Source organism: Desmodus rotundus, chromosome 2 (genome assembly GCF_022682495.2).
Source record: "Desmodus rotundus isolate HL8 chromosome 2, HLdesRot8A.1, whole genome shotgun sequence".
Taxonomy (NCBI): Eukaryota; Metazoa; Chordata; class Mammalia; order Chiroptera; family Phyllostomidae; genus Desmodus; species Desmodus rotundus.
The window spans coordinates 61,281,462-61,300,203 of record NC_071388.1 but is presented as its reverse complement, the minus strand read 5'-3'; the positions used below and the strand labels follow the sequence as shown (position 1 = coordinate 61,300,203).

The 18,742-nt window shown below is 38.8% G+C and overlaps 1 protein-coding gene across 1 annotated transcript in view; it reads right to left on the bottom strand.

The window, feature by feature from the left end:
• Positions 1-10,176: 10,176 nt before the first annotated feature.
• Positions 10,177-18,742, bottom strand: part of SAMSN1 (SAM domain, SH3 domain and nuclear localization signals 1) — a 156,472-nt gene continuing 147,906 nt past the window's right edge. Inside the window, 1 exon segment of the mRNA XM_045200072.2 lies at positions 10,177-11,064. Coding sequence (XP_045056007.2) covers positions 10,862-11,064 — 203 coding nt within the window. The 3' untranslated portion in view covers positions 10,177-10,861.

Sequence of the window (18,742 nt, the reverse complement as noted above, 5' to 3'; positions counted from 1 at the left end):
CAACTGCTAGGCCTGTGACCACTCAATAAGAGATACTGGGTTTACTGAGGCCACATGCTTCTTGTTTGAGAGATTTTAGGAAAACCTGATGCATGAGCCAAGACAGATCATTTGTATGGAAAAGCCAATGGAAATGGCTTATAGGCTTGGTTAAAAAAAAAAAAAAAAAAAAAAAAGGCAGGGGGCCTACACATTGGGTGGAGCAGGACCTCAGGGAATCACCAGGGCAGGGTGAACAGTGTTAGTTAAGTTAGTAGAGTCTTAGAATTCGGGCCTGCCTACCAGCTCTGATGTACCAGGACAGGGGGTACTCATCAAAACAACAATGTCCTTGAGCACTTTTGTCTGAGAGAAAGCTGACCCCTCAGATCTAACCCTACTACTGGATAATTTAGTTCCTCCCCATATGTCTCTGGTGCCCTTTAAGCTACTATCCCAGCACTGAAGCTCAGAGAGATGAGTCTGAATAATTGGGCATGGGCCCTTTAAGAGGAATGCCTGAGACGCCAGAAGTTGACTGTCTCCCTCAGCCTCAATCCCTGCTGGCTTTTATAGTTAGAAGTTATAGGGACTTCTCTTCCTGGCATCTGAAGTGAACCTTGGGCTAGTGGGGGGGGGGGGGGTGAGGAGGGGCTGGTGTGAGTCTGGGATCCTTGACTCCTCAGGGTGGATCTCTGTAGCCAAGTATCTCTCTGGATTTTTATATGCTACATGGGTGTGGGACCAGCCCATTCCACATATTCACCCCTCCTACCCGTCTTAATGTAGTTTCTCCTTTAATTCCCTACTTGTAGGACTTCCATTTATCCAGATTCCAGGCATTTCTGAATGATGGTTGTTCTGTACTTTAGTTGTAATTATGATGTGCTTGTGTGAGGAGGAGAGTACTGCCTTTATCTTCACTGCCATCTTGACTAGAAGTCAGTTTTGTCTCATTAAAAAAATTGAGTTTCTTGAGTACAGTCACATAACACGTGTACTAGTAATGAAGAACAACATATATAGGCTTCAAAGGATAGATATGTTGATATACTTTTGTATTAGACTTGCTGCTAATATAATTTTTCTTTTGGATTTTATAAAATTATTTTATTTTACACTTTTAAAATTTACTTTGGGCCCTGCACATCCTGAGGTTTTATATGCTATCCAAACTTCTCTGCTATAGACAGTCAAGTTCAATAGCAGTTTCCTTCCACATTTACCCATTTTTGTTTAACTAATTGCCATGAATAAAGGTCATTATCCTTGGCTGAGCCTAGAAATGGTTTATTTACTGTATTAGTTTCCTGTGGCTGTTATAACAAACTACGATAAACTTGGTGGCTTGAAACCACAGAAAATTATTCTTTCCTAGTTCTGGAGGTCAGAAGTCTAGAACCAATATTACTAAACCCAAATCAAAAGCATGTCTGCAGGGCCACAATTTCTCTAGAGTCTCTAGAGGAGAACCCATTCCTTCCCTCCTCCAGCTTCTGGTAGCTGCCAGCATTCCTTGGTTTATACACATATCACCCCAATCGTGAAAGCCAGTCGACACCTTCAAATCTCCCTGCTCTGTCTTCACAGGCCGCCTCTTGTCTGAGCCGGATCGCCACCTCTCTCTTGCAAGGACGCCTGTGATTGCATTTAGGGCCCCACCCAAGTAATCCAGCATAATCTACCTATCACAAAATCCTTAATTTTATCACGTTTGAAAAGGCCCTTTTCCCAAATAGGTAAAGTCTGTGAGGTCGGACAGATCAGAATCTTCTGTCTCCGGGAGCAATTATTCAGCCTACTACATCTGCCTTCCCCTCTTTTGCATTAATGACTAGGTAGTGGGGTTCGATGATGTGTAATAGCACACTTTCCTTGATGCTTGCTGACACAGGAATAAGGGTGCCGTACAATAAGTGTGCTTGGAGAACTATAAACTAAATAACGCTCTAAAGGAAATCCTGCCTAAAGAAGCAGGCTTGGCAAGTAGGGCTCAGAGAGGGAGCTCAGAGCTTCATGATAATACCTGACATAAATTAAAGTAATGTTAATTGTCTCCCCCAAAGCGTGGCCATTAAGCAGCTTATTGCTCCTACCTTAATTTATTTTGGCATTTCTTGTGGGCCTACCTTTTCAATGGTATTTTACTTTTTACCCAGTGGGGATATAAACACCTCCCTGACAGTCCTTTCTGGTATATTTCTTCTATAAGTATAAAAACAGAAGAAAATAAATGACCAAATAGGACCTGATAAGCTCTGCAGCAATCAAAGACAAAAAGCTTTAGAGAGAACTCAGTAGGTGAGCTTCATTGAAAAACACATTTCCTAAAACTGGAAAGAGTAAGTGTCTATATTTCCTAGTTGTGAACAGGTAAACTGTCAGTGACCTTGTAACGGACTAGGAAGGGATTTTCTATTTTATTTTTGCCACTGTGTTGAGGTAAGACCCTCTGAACCAAGGTTTTACTCTTCCAATGCATTTTTATTCATCTCCTACTATGTGCCAGTTATTGTGTGCAAAGCCCTGGCTAATACAGCTGGTTTCTTCCTCCCTGTGAATAGCTTTGTATGTAATTTCCAAGTTCCTCAAAACTTTGCAAAGTCCTATTCTTGGTCATTTACAACGGAACCAAGGTCACAAAAGGACAGCTTACTTGGTAGTGAAAAAAAAAGAGAAAGAAACAAGAACGCTAAGAAGTTACATAAATGTTCTCTAGCATAGTCCCTGGTCTGAGGGCTAATGTACTGTAGCAATTCATCAGTCATTCTAATAGTCTTTTAACTTCTGTCAGAAAGCCTACTAAATGCTAACATCTTAAATGTTTAATATTCTAAAACATATTTTCATTAATCATGCAAATTATCTGGGCATTCATATTTTACAATAACCCTTTTTAAGATGAAAGGCCTAAGGCTTTGTGTTTGAGAAACCCATGTTAGTGACTGATATTGTAGATGAAATATGACTTAGAATTAAAGAATTTTAAAGATAAAAAAGTTGCTAGTAAACTTGCAGTATCTATGTTCTATCACATTTATTGAAAATACCAGAATGATATTAATGTGAGATGCTTCTGATTAAGTGGAAAGCTGCTAAATTATGGGCCTACTTCATTCTATTTTATTCCATAGTTGGTGGATGCCTACTAATGTTGGTAGAGATTGTATTGTCTCAATAGGAATGGCCCTATGCTTTATAGCAAAGCAGACTGTGAGCTTGGTTGTAAGTAAAGAATAGAATGTGTGTTTCTTGCAGTTAGGTTGGCCTGAACTGCCTCATGAAAACTACCATTTCACCTCAGTTCCAGGAAATCCTTACTGCGTGGAAAAATGAGAACTATGTGAGTGGGCCTCATGAAGTGCATAAGGAATTGGAAGGGGTAAAGGATGTAAGTTTTGGTAGTTTCAGTGGCAATGCTTCACCCTGAAGCTATCTGTTTATCAGTAAGGAGGAAGGCTGCCAGTGAGACAGGTAGAAGTGACGTGAGACCGTGTAAACGTAGTTATATTGGAGTTACAGGACAGTGTTCACTGGACTCAAGGACATGACCCACGTCACTAGAAGTCATGAGTGAGGGTGGCTCAGTGCGCTAGTCCAATTCCCAACAGGAAACAGATGGCACAGTCAAATTAGGATAATCCAAGGAAGGCTTATTTATAAAGGGGCTAATTACAAAGGTGTGGGCAGGGCGGAGGATAGGGGACCCGTTAAGGGTTGCACTGGTAGTGAGAGCTGACAGCCACAGAGATGTTATTAAATCTAGGCCAGAAGAGATGAGAGAAGGAAACGATTGTCAGAATCTGTAGGAAAGAGAATCATGTACAAAAAGTCACCTTTAGGCAATGAGTGACCTTTGATTTTGGTAGACGGACTGCACAAGGTGAACGCACGGGACGGACAAATCCCCTGACCTTACTCCCCTCTTTCCCTCTAGTTACCGATGGGGCTCCCCATTCATAGAGTCCAAGAGGAACCTGAGGGCTCAAATCAAGGATGGAGTCCATTGAGGTCAGCCTCTCTGAGGGGACACCAGGGCTTCCCAGGGAGAGAGTGAATTGTAGGGAGACATGGGAAGTCAGAAACCAAAATTCATAGCCCCCCTTTCAATTGTTTCTTTTGTTTTCCTTTCTCTCCTTTTCTTTTCTTTTTAACAATGTCTTATGTGTTCTTTTATGGTTAGTTTCTCTCACAATATCTCTCGATGCTGTATTCATTATCTTAACAAAATTTTTAGTAGCAGTGTTCTTCCCCAGTACATTTGCACGAACCACCTTAGCCTCTGAGTGATCAGATATTTAAAAAATACATAGCTAAATGCTATCCAGGCAGCTCATTATTCTCCTTATATAGGTTTTCCAGTATAACAGTGTGTTTTTAGATGTTTGCAGTCTGTATTGCTAAAGGAACACTGAAGTCTTAACTTTTTTACATGGTTTGCCTTCTAATTATAATTGTGTAGTAAACTGTTTAACTATTACTTCCTGAATCATGGATTCTATGATGCAATAAAAACCCAATGGAAAATTTATTTGTTGTTATACAGAAAGACATTATTTCCAGAGCATTTTTTAAATGATTTCTGCAGGAGTGAATGAGTAAAGTTTTCAAGAATTAATAGCTGCAGAAAACCAACTTACTGTTGTACATAAGTTCATGTAGCCCCTGGGTACAAGTACTTATGTATCTCCTTTTGTTGAGTTCTCTATTTTTTATGAATATGCATATTGGGGAAAAAAACTTCCATCTGCTCCCTTTTAGCTGATTCCATCGCATTTTTGAGCTGTGCTTCATTATGGAGCTTCAGAGAAAGATGATCATTTACATTACATATGGATATAAAGGAGAGAGAGAGTTGATGAATTGCAAACAAGTATAATTTATATGGACAAAGTGTGCCAGAAGTGCTTTTCACCCCATTTTATCTGCAAATGGAATGATTCCTGCCCATTCACTTGGCCTCATGCCCAAGAACTCAGAGAAGAAAGCCATCCCATTAGACATATGCATCGGGATCCCACTCCTTCCCTATGAAGACACGGTGCTGTGAACTCAGGCCCGCCAGGGACCCAGAAGATCAAAGAGGTCTATGAATTTACTAATGTCAATTTTTAGATTCCTCAACCATGGATTCTTAATTTATAATTTACATCTGATACTTAACTGTTGGTAGTTCAAATGTGAGAGTTTGCATGATGAAGTAGAAAAGGGGAAGTAATGAAAAGCTCACATTTTCTTGGTGGCCTCTCTCTGAACTTTGATTTCCCATGGCAGATCATTTGCCTAAATGCCCATAAGTTTCATAAATTTGTAAATATCTACATTTAGGGTGTTTTCTAACGGTTTCTCTGTTGGCAATAACACTATCAGCTCTGACTCCATATTGTAAAGACCAGGGCCCAAGGTATAACAGTAGCAGTAATAACCCCAAATCTTTTATTTAGTTATTCACTCATTAGTATAGGCATTTATTTATTTAGTCAACTATTGAGTCTTCAAAATGATTATTCCTATCCCATGCCAAAGGTGAAGAATTAAAGCTAAATACAACATAGCCTCTTCCTACACTGTCAAGAGTAAACAAAGAAATATTCTATTATGACAAAATGGTCATTTATCTGCAAAGTTCTGTTAAATCAGCTAGTTCTCTCTCATTGCTGCTGGACGGTAGTCGTCCAAGCCCTCCGACAATCTGTGTCTGAAAACTTTGAGACTCCTGCAAGTCCATGCCGGTGCGGTGGTGGCATGTGCACGGCTTCCACTTCAAGTTCAGATGTCAGTTTTTATGCATGTACTGCATGCATTGTGCTGAGTGCTTTGCACACATTATCTAATTTAAGCAACATAGTCATACGAAATATTAGTGCTACAGTTATTTATATTTTGTAGAGGGGAAAAATAAGCTCAGAGCACAAGTGACCTGCTCAAAGTCACACAGTCCTCAAACCAGGACCTGCGATCTATGTGTGTATATCAAAACTGGGTGTGATCAGATGAATTCATTCATAAGATAGGAGATTGCATAAAGTGAGAGTTACTTCAATCTAATTTCCATCGCCCCCCAAAATTGGACACATTTATAAACTGTTCTTCTGCCTATATTTAGTACCTATTCTTTTTGCTCTCAACTTTTACATAATTTTAACATGACTTCCCACTTCATGAAGGAGTACTTGAAGTCTGCATGCTGATTAGTTATACAATTTCTTTGCCTGTGGTGGGGGATGGAAGTGCGTGCATGTGTGGGACGATGGAGTATCTAACATTTCTTCATGTTATTTTTCTCAGAACTTATGCTTGTAACGGAAGTTTCTCAACATGAAATGTCATCAATTTGGCCTCACTCAGGAAGTTGCAAGGCACTTGACTGTAACCTCAGTGAATTGGATGTTCTCTAAAACCTGATAATCTTTAGCTGCCTATCATTTTTGAAGTTTTAAAAGCTGTTTCATTTCTTAACTAATTCCCTGGGCAATTAATTGATTGTAAACGACTTCTGATAAAATACTTCATGGTGAAGGTATATTTGTGTTTATATTAGCAATAGAATGGGGGGGGAGAGGAAACAGAATTTAAATGATCTGATTTTTTGCTCTTATTAAAAATGTACTATGAGGCCCTAGCTGGTGTAGTTCAGTGGATTGAGTGCAGGTGTGTGAATCAAAGGGTTGCCAGTTCGATTCCCAGTCTAGGGCACAGGCCTGGGTTGCAGGCCAGGCCCCCAATAGGGGGCATGCGAGAGGCAACCACACATTGATGTTTCTCTTCCTCTCTTTTTCCCTCCCTTCCCCTCTCTAAAATAAATAAAAACAAAATCTCTTTAAAAAGTACTAAGAGGATTGTATCTATTTACCTGAAATACAATTTCTATAACCATGCACACCATCTCAGCACACTTGAATTTGGATATTCCTGGGATCAGAATAATCAACGCATCCCAGCATGATTTTCCAACTTTCTCTACTGAGAGTGTCAGGTGATTTCAATGGAGAGGCTACAGGGAAATTCTAAGGCAGATTATATAATCTAAAAGACCTTTACTGGTATAACATTGGGCAGCATGTATGTTCCATATCTAAATGTTATTGAGTGAATAATAAATGAATGAGAATAAGACTCTCACCGAGTTTCAACCTAGACACACAAAGCCATTGTAAGCATCTTTAAACATTCAACTATCAACCCTCTGGCCACGTTCACATTCACTCTTAAAAGGCTCAGACTCATGCCTCCCTCTCAGCCACACGCCATAGAAGGTCTAAGTTCCCCAACTACTTTACAGCTTTTGCTAAACTAGTCTCTACCTTCCTAGTCCTTTTTATCCAGCTTTGCATGGTCAAGAGAAAAATCTGAAAACAAAGGTGGGGCTAGAGCTGCAGGGACCAGTTGGTGCTGTGAAGGCTGCAGTGCCCCCTGACCGGTGTAGCTCTGCTGCACCTGTGTCCTCAGCGCTGCACTCTGATGAGGCCGTCTGTCCACCAACTTGGACCTCGCGGTGTCTCCACTCTCCGCTCCTCTTCTCAGGAATCCAGTCTCTCTTCTTCTGCTTCCATCTCCGCAAGGCCTCGGCAGCACTTCTGCTCAAAAGCTTTTCCCTGGGTCCTTGACTGAACATCACACCGTCATTTTGAAGGGATTGAAATTGTGGCTGAGTATCATCTCAGGAGATTTCTATCACTTTATAATCAAGTAATTCTTTAGAACCTAAAATTTCCTGGCATCTTCATAAAGAGATTGTACTCTCTGGACCTCTCTGAGGCAGCAGGTTGAGTAAAATTTAAAAATTACGGTCAATGGCCGTGCTGTGTCCAACACGCCCCTAGAATATTCAGTTTGGAGTGGTGGCCACAGCAGGAGCAGGGACACGACGGAGGCAGCATGTTGGAAGTTTGAAGCTGAAACACTCTTTCCTGCTGTGGAGAGGGAAGGAGGCAGATGCTTTACTCCGGACCTGGGCTCTGCATATGGGACTAAAGTCCATGGATCTAGAAAAATACATTAGAGATCTATAGTGTAATGTTGTTCCCCAGCATTTGAATAACACCTTGTGTTTCCTGATTTGTCCTAAGATCGTATGCTTTATTTATTAAAAAATAACCTTTCATGGCATGGAAAGTATTTACCTATAGGTTGAGTAGGTTGATTAAAATATAAATATGGAATGTGTTATATGAGAATCATTGTTATATTCAAGGTCCTCCAGTAGACATTTACTAAATGCTCACTCTGTACCCAGTGTACCAGGCACAGGGATTAAGGAGGATAAACAAAATAATGTCTGCCACAGTGAAAGTCACCGTCTCATAGGAGGACAAACGTCATACGAATAGATAAAATGTAATGTATAAGTGCTATAATCAATAGAGATACAGGTTGCTCTGGAAGCGCAAAGAGGAGAACATCAAAGAAAATCTTGGGAGGGCTTCACAGAATAAGTGACTTTTGTGAGCCTTAAGAAGGAAAACAGTGGGAGGCTTCTGGATGTAGCAGGAACCATTCCAGAAAAATAAATAATGTTAGAAAATTCACAAAAGGAATAGTGAATTTTCAGGGAATTGCCAGTAGATTGTTAGGGTTGAAGAGTATAAAGTGAGAAGCATGACAAAAAATATCTGACTTATAGATGTAGGTAAAAATAATTGTGAAGGACCTTATGTATCCTGGAAGAAAGTTTAAAAAGCCGAAGACAATGAGAAGTCGTCAAAGACGACTGTATTACTCAGATTTCGAGCTGAGTAATACACGATTTGATTGGCGTGTTGGACAGGTCTTTCTGTAGGATCTGGGTATGATAGATTAAGAAGAAGGTTGCTTGTAGGACAGAGGTCAGTTGGAAAGCTGTTACACTATTTCACACATGTAATCATGAGGTTACAAAGCAAGACAGCAGTCACAGGAATGGATAGAAAGCCATAAATATGAAAGGATTTCTAGAAGTGAGATGCATAGGGCTTGATTACTTATTGAATCTGTATGAAGAAGATATATGTGAAGCAAAATGAGAAATGATTTTCTGCTTTCGATAACTGGCTGGGTATAGGTGCTATTAAAGAGAGGTAGAGTAATTCCAGTCAAGATGGCAGCATACATAAATGCAGTACTTGCTTCCTCCCATAACCACATCAAAATTACAACTAAACCATGAAACAACCATCATTCAGAACTACCTAAAATCTACCTAAATGGAAGTCCTACAACTAGGGATTTAAAGGAGGAGCCTTATTGAGACTGGTAGGAGGGGCAGAGATGCAGAACAAACTGGTCCCACACCCACATGTGGCAGATAAATATCAGGAGGGATATCTCAGCTGTGGACGTCACCCGTGAGGAGCTAGGGGTCCAAGCCTCACAGCAGGGTCCCAAGCCCAGGGTTCCGATACTAAGAAAAGAATTTCCCCAAACTTCTGGCTGTAAAACCAGCAGGGATTGAGGCTGAGTGAGATGAAGGGATTCTAGAGTCCCAGGTGGTCCCTTGAAAGGAATCACACATGGACTTACTCTGACTCACTCACTCTGAACTCCAGCACCCGGACAGAAGCTTGAAAGGCAGCAGGGACAGGAAATGAAATGTCTGGAATCAGGGGCAGGTCTGGGGAGGCAGCTATCTCCCAGAGAAAAGAATTGAAAGAGGCCATTGTTCCTTTGATGAACCCTCCTCCCACAGACCCAGCAGGTAAGTATCATATCTGAGTCTCCATCAACCTGGTTATCACTGTCTGCCTGGTGATTCCTTGAGACCTCACCCCACCCAACTTGTGGACCCACTGAAGCTGGCTCTCGCTGCCACGTGAGGACACAGTGAGAAGGTGCTATCTGAAAACCGGGATAAGAGCTCTCACCAGAACCCAGCCATGCTGGCAACCTGATCTTGGACTTCTAGACTTTAGAACTGTGAGAAAATAAATTTCTCTTGTTTAAGCCACCCAGTTTATGGTATTTTGTTAATGGCAACTTAGGTTGACTAATACATAGAATTATTCAGGAAGTTAGATAGCACAGATCTGGGAGATCAGGAAACAAACTGAGGTGAGATAAGTGATTTGGAAATATATATACATATATATACACATATACATATGTATATGGGAAAATATGTATATATGGGAGAGAGAGAGAGAACTGATTACAAAACCTTGTCTGGCAGGAGATGTTTTGTTTACATATCTAATCTGAAAACAGTGACACTAGTCTGGAAAATACCAAGTGAACATAGTTCATTTTATTTTAAAAATTAAGACATTTTAAAATTAAAATCATTTACACTTAAAGGTGAAACAACTGTACAATTATTACAATTAGTTTTACTAAATCAGAATTGACAATATATTGTCTATACTTTTATACCAGATAACAGTGAAGAAATCAACAAAAAATTCCTTAAACTCCACTGTGAATTAGGATAAAAATGTCTCCAGTATTAACTCAGACTTTTCCAGTAAGTTTAAAAATGAATGTAAATGCTGCCTGGAAAATTGGTTAAACAGACACAGACTCTATTGCTATTCATTTGATAATAGACACAAATTCAAACCTGGCATGTATGAAGAAAGGAGGGGATTGCTGCAGAATTTATCATTTTGCACTTAAAAAATAAAGCCAAATAAAGTTTACAGGACACATACCAAAGATTTATAATAGACCTTTTCTAATACGCGCACATAACATGAACACTAACATGTAGCATTTAAAATAATAAATATACACATTATTTACAATAATTGGGAATTTTAGAGATATGAACTGTTATATACAATCATTCATATTAAAACATTTTAACTTTAAGTCGTATTTGCAAACACTTCCCTTTCTTTCTTATTTGATCTTTGAGCTCAAGAAGAGGTAACACGGAATGCAGCTACAGACACAGAGTTTCGATGCGGGCTCAGTCACTTGTTTCCGTGATAGCCATCTTCTGCACCCTGTCAGTCAGATTTCCAGACTCCAGATCTTCTCTGCCGTTATCTGAATTTTCTGATGAGATATAGCAACCAGAGTCCCTTGGGCAGTCATCTAGCTGTGACTCCTTTAAGGAGATGTCTGGGCTTAAGGATAGGGACACAGATTCATTTTCTTGCTCCTGAATAGCTGAAAATGGAAAAGAGGGCAGCAGTTAGGCAAAACAAAGCAAAGTTTTATTCATGTACTCATTCATCTTTGGGCTATTTTAAGGGTTCCAAGCTTGACTTCATTCTAATAGAAACTTCTGTCAGGAAATGATATATTTGCATCTTTGTTTATTATAAAAGAAGTATTTACAAATCTTCAAACCACTCCTTTCTCAGAAGACAAAGTTTGCCCTTTGTCGCTCCCTCGCAGTCTCATGGTGTTCATGTGAGCTGCTTGCATAAGCAAAGACCAATATGGACTCTCATTTTACATGGATGCTAAGTTGCCAAAGAAAGCAGATTGCACCCACAGTGTGATGGATGCCTTGTCCAAATACTCCTTAAAGAAACATTAGATGTTGAGTTTTGTAAGTTCTTTATAAATTTTGGATATTAACCCCTTATCAGATGTATTGGTGAACATGTTCTCCCATTCTGTGGGTTGTCTTTTGAATTTGTTGATGTTCTCCTTTGCTATGCAAAAAGTTTTTAGTTTGATGTAGTCCCATTTGCTTATTTTTTTATTTTGTTTCCCTAGCCTGGGGAGATAGATAAGATAAAATATTGCTATGAGCAATGTCTGACATTAACTGCCTATGTTTTTTTCTAGGATTTTTATGGTTTGGGGTCTAATATTTAAGTTTATAATCCACTTTGAATTTGTTCTTGTGTGTGGTGCAACAAAGTGGTCAAATTTCATTTTTCTGCATGTATCTCCCAGCACCAATTACTGAATAAACTATCTTTAGACCATTGCATGTACTTGCTTCCTCTGTTGAATATTAATTGACTATAAAGGTGTGGGTTTAATTCTGGCCTTTCCAAAAAAAGACTGGGTGGAGGACCTTAATAGACTCTTCTCCAAAGAGGACATATAGATGGCCAATAGAAGGATGAAAAGATACTCAACATCACTAATCATCAGAGAAATGCAAATTAAAACCACAATGACATATCATTTCACACCTGTCAGAATGGCTATCATCAATAAATCAACAAACAACAAGTGCTGGAGAGGATGTGGAGAAAAGGGAACCTTCACACAATGTTGGTGGGAATGCAGACTGGTGCAGCCACTGTGGAAAGCATAGAGACACCTCAAAAAATTAAAAATGGATCTGCTTTTTGACTCAGTAATCCTACATCTGGGAATATATTTGAAGGAATTCAAAACATTAATTTAAAATAACATAAGCAATTTTATGTTCATTGAAGCAGTTTTTACAATCACCAAGATATGGAAGCAATACAAGTGTCCATCAGTAGATGAGTGGATAAAACAACAATGAAACATTTATATAATGGAATTCTATTTGTCCATAAAAAAAAAGAAAATTTTGCCATTTGCTACAGCGTGGATGGACTTAGAGAACATTAAGCTAAATGAAATAAGCCAGTCAGAGAAAGACAAATACCATATGATTTCACTTAAATGTGGAATCTAATGAACAAACTTAACTAACAAGAACAGTAGAGACAGACTCATAGATAGAGAGCAAGATGGCAGATATGGAGGAGGGAGGTTAAGGGTAGAGGGATTGAGCAAAAATGCAAAAGGACAGGTGTACATGGATAACAGTGTGGTGATTGCAGGGGAGAGAGTATAAGGGGGATAGATGGTGATGAAAAAACAATAACAATTAAAAATAAACAATAATAAAAAAATAACATTAGAAGAAGTCACTTGTAGTTTAAATGTATATTCCACACTAATAGTGATCTTTGTGAACAGTTCTACAATAGAATCATAGTCATGTGGATTATTGAATAAAAGATCACTATGGGCAGCAATGTACAGTGAGACTTCAATGACTTGGAATTTAACTCATAAAAAGTAGTCATGAGGATGTGAAGTGTAGTCTGGGGAATAGAGTCGATGATACTGTACTAACTACGTATGGTGTGCCATGTGGGGGGGACTGGAAATATTGGGGAACACTTTGTAAAGTACATATGATTGTCTAACCACATGCTGTACATCTGAAGCTAGTACAAAATAATATTGAAAGTACACTGTAATTTTTAAAAAAGAATATTATAGTAAAAAAGGACTTAGAGTATTCAGAATTTTTCTGTTTGCATTTACCAGAAAAACAGATATAGGAACCAGATTACTTTTAGGTAGTAAACTACTCCCATTTCCATCGAGTCTGCCTTATTTAGTTTGTCTTCTATATCTTTTGTAGTTCTGAATAATAATCAGTTATGTTCATATTGGTAATTGTGCCATCAAAGCAGTATTCTACATTCAACTGGCATTTTTTAAAGAAATATTAATACTAGAGTTGTAACAAAAGATATTTCTAAAGAACCTAAGTAGCCCTATAAAGTTTCACTTTGCTCAAAAATTCTTTAGCATCAGCATGTGGTCTGTTACCGTGAAGTTTTTTTCTTTTCCTTCCCTAACTCCAGTAAAAGAGTATTTCTCTGCATTATTAGATGAGTTCCTTGGAGAGAGGTGGATCTCGGCCTACCACTTCTTAGGTGTATCAGCATGTTTTTGTTCAGATGTCAGGGCTTCTACCACTTGGACCTTTGAATAGCTAAGACTGGAAGGACCAATCACATTCTTCCGCAGGTGGGGCATGACCTCTGCCTCCAGATATGTACTCCATCCTGTTCTAGCCAGCAGAGCCTCAGTCCTGCCTTCAAAATCTTTGGGAGAAGGAAATTGTGTAATTTTCCTCAGTAGACTCTTATAATGCTAAGTAATTTATATTTAGGAAATCCACCCTTTATCTTGTCTACACATCTGCTTTTTAAATGCATTTTCTAGGTTCCAAATAACTTGCCAACATTAGTTTATGGTCCACTGTGTATCTATTTGTTATCAACCTTTGTTACAAGAGGGAACTGAGCCCTGTTGCCCTAAAGCATTCTTATATGTAATACACTGACTTCTCTTCAATGTATCTAGAACAGTACTAGTTATGTCCTGCACATGGAAGAATTGGAAAAAGAGTGACTTAAATTATTTTCTGTATTCTGTGGTTTGGATGAGGAACACAAGTTGAGAAAGGTTGGAAAAAATGATGAAAATCATTTCTTAACTCTACTCAACTTCAAAATGAATCACACCAGTCCTTTTAACCTTTTCCTCAAAGTGTTCATTTGCAACAATGAAATGACATTTATGCCATTTTCTGAATCTTCAACAGATCTCACACAATTTTATTTAACTACGGATTCAGTCATCAGATGTTTAAATCTAGTGATGTTATAGCTAGTTCCGGGTATAAGGAAATTTAATTTTAATATAAATCTATTGTATTGTTATTTTAAAATTTTAGCTACCATGAAGCACTTTCTATTTATTAGTCATAACAACCTTTAGGTTTGGGGAAATCTGCTTACTATTCATTGGTATTTAGGAGTACCTGTTTTACTTGTGTCTCCAAGCCCCCTTTGTGTACGTGTGTGTGAAAAAGCAGCTCTGAAATGGGACCTCATTGTCTGAAGAAAAGCTGTCCCCCCACTTCTGCCTATCTATTTTAATTGCCACCGAAGTGAAATGAGCCAGGTCTGTGTTCCACTATCCAAGTTTTCCTGGAAAAGACCAGAGGCATTTGTCCTTTCATGTTTTCTGCTGCATCAGCATTGATCGCCATATTTGGAGTGTGGTCCTCTTAGAAAGGTTGTGGGGCTAAGGCCATATTTCCCTAGATTATATTGGAGCCTATCACCTTAACACAAAATTAACATTGCTGAGGTACTTCCCTTCAGACTGACATCTACCTAAGACTTGGCACAAGAAGAGCTGCTCCCAATACCGTGTTCAATTAGGTTGATTACTGATTGTGGGGTTCTCTTCAAGATATAAAACTTAGGCTTAAAGTACTCTGATTTCCAAAATTAGCTGTTTTCCTTTCAGAAAATAAGTACTTAGCTTGTTATTTTACCCTCAGAAGTCTTTATGCATTTATCTCAAAAAGTAACAAAGTAAATAAAATAAGTGAAAACTTGACTTTAACAGAGAACATACCATTTTTTAATATTAGTAATAAAAATGTATTTGTTTTTATTCCCATCTGAGAAACAGCATGTCGTGTTCTCTAAATTCTAGGAATTGGTTTATTTTAAATACAGGTTATTTATTGTGGAAACCCTTTATCTGCAATTTTTATGGAAAGAGGAAATGGTTTCTCACTATGAAAGCTATGCAGCGCAGTAATTTACAGAACAGCGGCAATTTGCTCAATGACTTCCCAGTGAAGTGAAAACATGACTACGCAGCCCCAAATGCTTCCCGCCAGGCTTGCCATAACTTCAGGCAGGTGATCAGCTGGAGCCCCTCAAATGTAACTATAAAAAGAAAAGGCAGGTCCTTATGTTACATCATGGAAATCAAAGCTATAGAGCATTAAATTTTTGTATTTTGAGGGTCAGGAGTTTTCTTCCTTTTATTTTTCCCCACCCTGACACTAATGACAGAGACTGGCATAAACCTAGAGCTTGTGTTATGGGTGGATTTTCCAGCAAAGGGGATGAATTCACAGTAATGCATCCATATTTTCTTTCTAAGTCATTTATCTGTTTCATGTGACCATGAAATAGAGTAAAGCTAACTGACCTACCTAGAAATGGAAACTATAACCTTTATCAGCTTTGTCCCACGGTCCAATCATCTGAGCTAACCAGGCAAGGAATGTTGGAATAAGAAACAGTTTGCTTCCAAAATTGCACACTTGCCACCTTTATTATACCAAAATGTTTGTGATGTGTTAAGTTTAAAAATCAGCATATCTAATCTATGTATTCTATATGATCTCACCTATAAGTGGAAACTAATCAACAAAACAAACACGAAAGACATTGAAATAAAGAACAAACTGACAGTAACCAGAGGGGAGGGGGGAGGGGGATAATGGGGGAAAACAGGGGAAGGGTCGTCAAGGAACATGTATAAAGGACCCATGGACAAAGCCAAGGGGGGTGGGAACGAGGGTGGGAGGCTAGGAGGAAAGGGGTGGGGGGGAATGAAGACAACTCTACTTGAACAACAACAGTCATCAATGGAGATAAAATGTAGCATGATGATTAAAACAAAAGACAGCTGATATAATTATTCATAAAATAATTATATTGGAGTTGTTACACTTAATTAAGTGTAGGCAATCTCAATTATGCTAAATGTGAAGAAAGCTTAAAGGAAATCAAACTATATCCTTATTCTGGTAAAAAGTTCTCATAATTTAAGGAGAGAAACCTGTCCTATAGTCACATATGAGGAAGGTAAGGGTCCACTAAAAATGTAAACTACTAGTTTTTGCTTGACTTCCCCAGGTTTCTTACCCAAATATTCCAAATATTGACTTCAGCGTTTGCCTTAGGTATGAAGCCTCTATTTCTTTGGGGCCAGTACTATAAAATAATACAATCCAGAAGGCATCAGAAAATGCCTGATCAACGAAAGTGCTCAATAAACAATTTTTTTAATTAAAAGAATGTAATATTTAGATTAATTAAAAAGAACATGAACCAAAGAAGATCAAATAGGGAATTTCATTGGAACTCGAACAAAGATGCCTCTCAGCTCTGACATCTCTTTTTCTCTAGCCTGGTCCCATCTCTATAGAGGAAAAACCAGGCATGATCATCTTAAGATGGTTTAGAACCTCAGCCTCGTGTTGCAGCCACATTTGAGTTACTCAAACCAAAACTGCGGTCATTCTCCTGCTAACTCCGGCTGTGCCACATTTGACCAGAGGCGGTGCTGTCCATGGAGGAGCATTCAGTAGACAACGTGGCCCAACACTTAGTTATTTCAATCTTATCTTAAGTGCATCCTTAAATCACGTGAACACTGTAATTTTCTAATTACAATGAATAGTTGGTATTAAGTTAATTTGAACACTGACACACCCTTTGAAAAAACAACAACAAATGAAAAATAGGAATCTCTTTATGGAAAACCAACCAGTTGCTGTTGTATACCTTTCTTTGTACATATCTCCTTTTATCCCAGAATCATAGCCTGCCCTCTAATGCCATGTGCGCAGGGGGGTAAATTGTTTTGCTCACACCCACGGCAGCCTCCACTTCTCCGTGCTGTCTGCTTCAGGAAGGACCTAGAGGCGCACTGGCTCAAGATCGCAAGCACTCAGCACCGAGGCAGATGGTGCCATCCGCTGCAACTCGGCCTCACTGCGCACCCCGATGGAAGGCTTGGGTCCCAGGAAATATCTACCCTCAGCTGAGTTGTCTTATTGGACTGACTACTTTGAAAATGACCAAATAATTTTAAAATTATCATTTCATATTACTCAATAATGAACTTGGGAAATCAAGTTCATTATTTGTATAGGTTAAATTAATCCTATTTACTTGATATGGTAACAATTAACCTGTTGTTTTAAAAATTATTATTTGACAAAAACAGGATTATTCTGCATGTTACTGATCTGCAATTTGCTTTTACTATTTAATACGCTTTGAACATCTTGTCACGTCAGTATGTATTTCATTCTCCTAACGTCATCATACTCTTTCATTGTTTACACGTGTCTTTATTTAAATGGGTGAATTATGGAAGCTCATACTGGTTTCAGTTTTTAACTACTACTACTAGTAGTTTAGCTAGTATTTTTAGACATTTGTATGTTGAAGTTAAATTAATCAAACAAATTCCTAAAACTGGAATTTTATGCACATTTGCCTTGACCGGTGTGGCTCAGTAGGTTGGGCGTTGTCTCGCCAAGCAAAAGGTTTGATTCTCGGTTGGGGCACATGCCTGAGTTGTGCGTTCCTTCCTGGTTGGGGTGTGTGCAGGAGCCGGCTGATCAATGTTTCCCTCTTACATCAAAGGTTCTCTCCCTCTCTTTCTCCCTCCCTTCCCCTCTCTCTAAAAATAGATAAATAAAATCTTCTAAAATTGTATGCACATTTTAAACTTTGACAGTTTTTACATTGTTGCCCTCCGGAAAGTACTCATTTACATGCTAGTACAGACACATGTACACATGGCTAACACACGCATAAAACAAACCTTGACAACACACACCAACACCCACCTGCCTGTTACAAAAGCATATGCGTGAGGTGGGTTGCAGGGGACTTTCAGTATTATAACAACAAAAAAGTCTCGCTTACTGTTTGACAACCCCGTCACTACCTCACTTGGCACTTATTAACCCTACAAGCACTTGTCGAGGATCCTCTTAATGCAAAGCACAGAACTAGGGGCTTTGGGAAAGCCCATGGTAGTAGAGGACCCAGTCTTGTTTTGTAGGGTAATCGTCACAAAGCCACACCTAGTACACAATCACAGGGCAATACAACAGCAAGTGCAGGAGTGCCCTGCATGAATAGGCAGTACAAGTTTCCTAGGTGACTGAAGTAAAAATTCTACGAACTTTCTCTGGGAATCGTTCTCTGGGAGAAGAGTAAAAATGTTTGTATTTTATTTTACTTGTTTTTGTATCACACAAAACATGACATCTATCACAAATTATATCTTAAGAGTAAAGCCAAAAAGAAATTTGAAGAAATTAAATTGCATAAGGCCAAAGAGCCAAGACTAGACTCAAATATTAAATGCGTATTTGTAAATACAGAAAAGTAAAATGCCTATGTGCCTCCTCTATTCTGTGTATGTGGATGGTTAGCATATCTTGTTTTTTTAAGCTGTATGAACATTTCTTGAATCTAGATTCAAATCA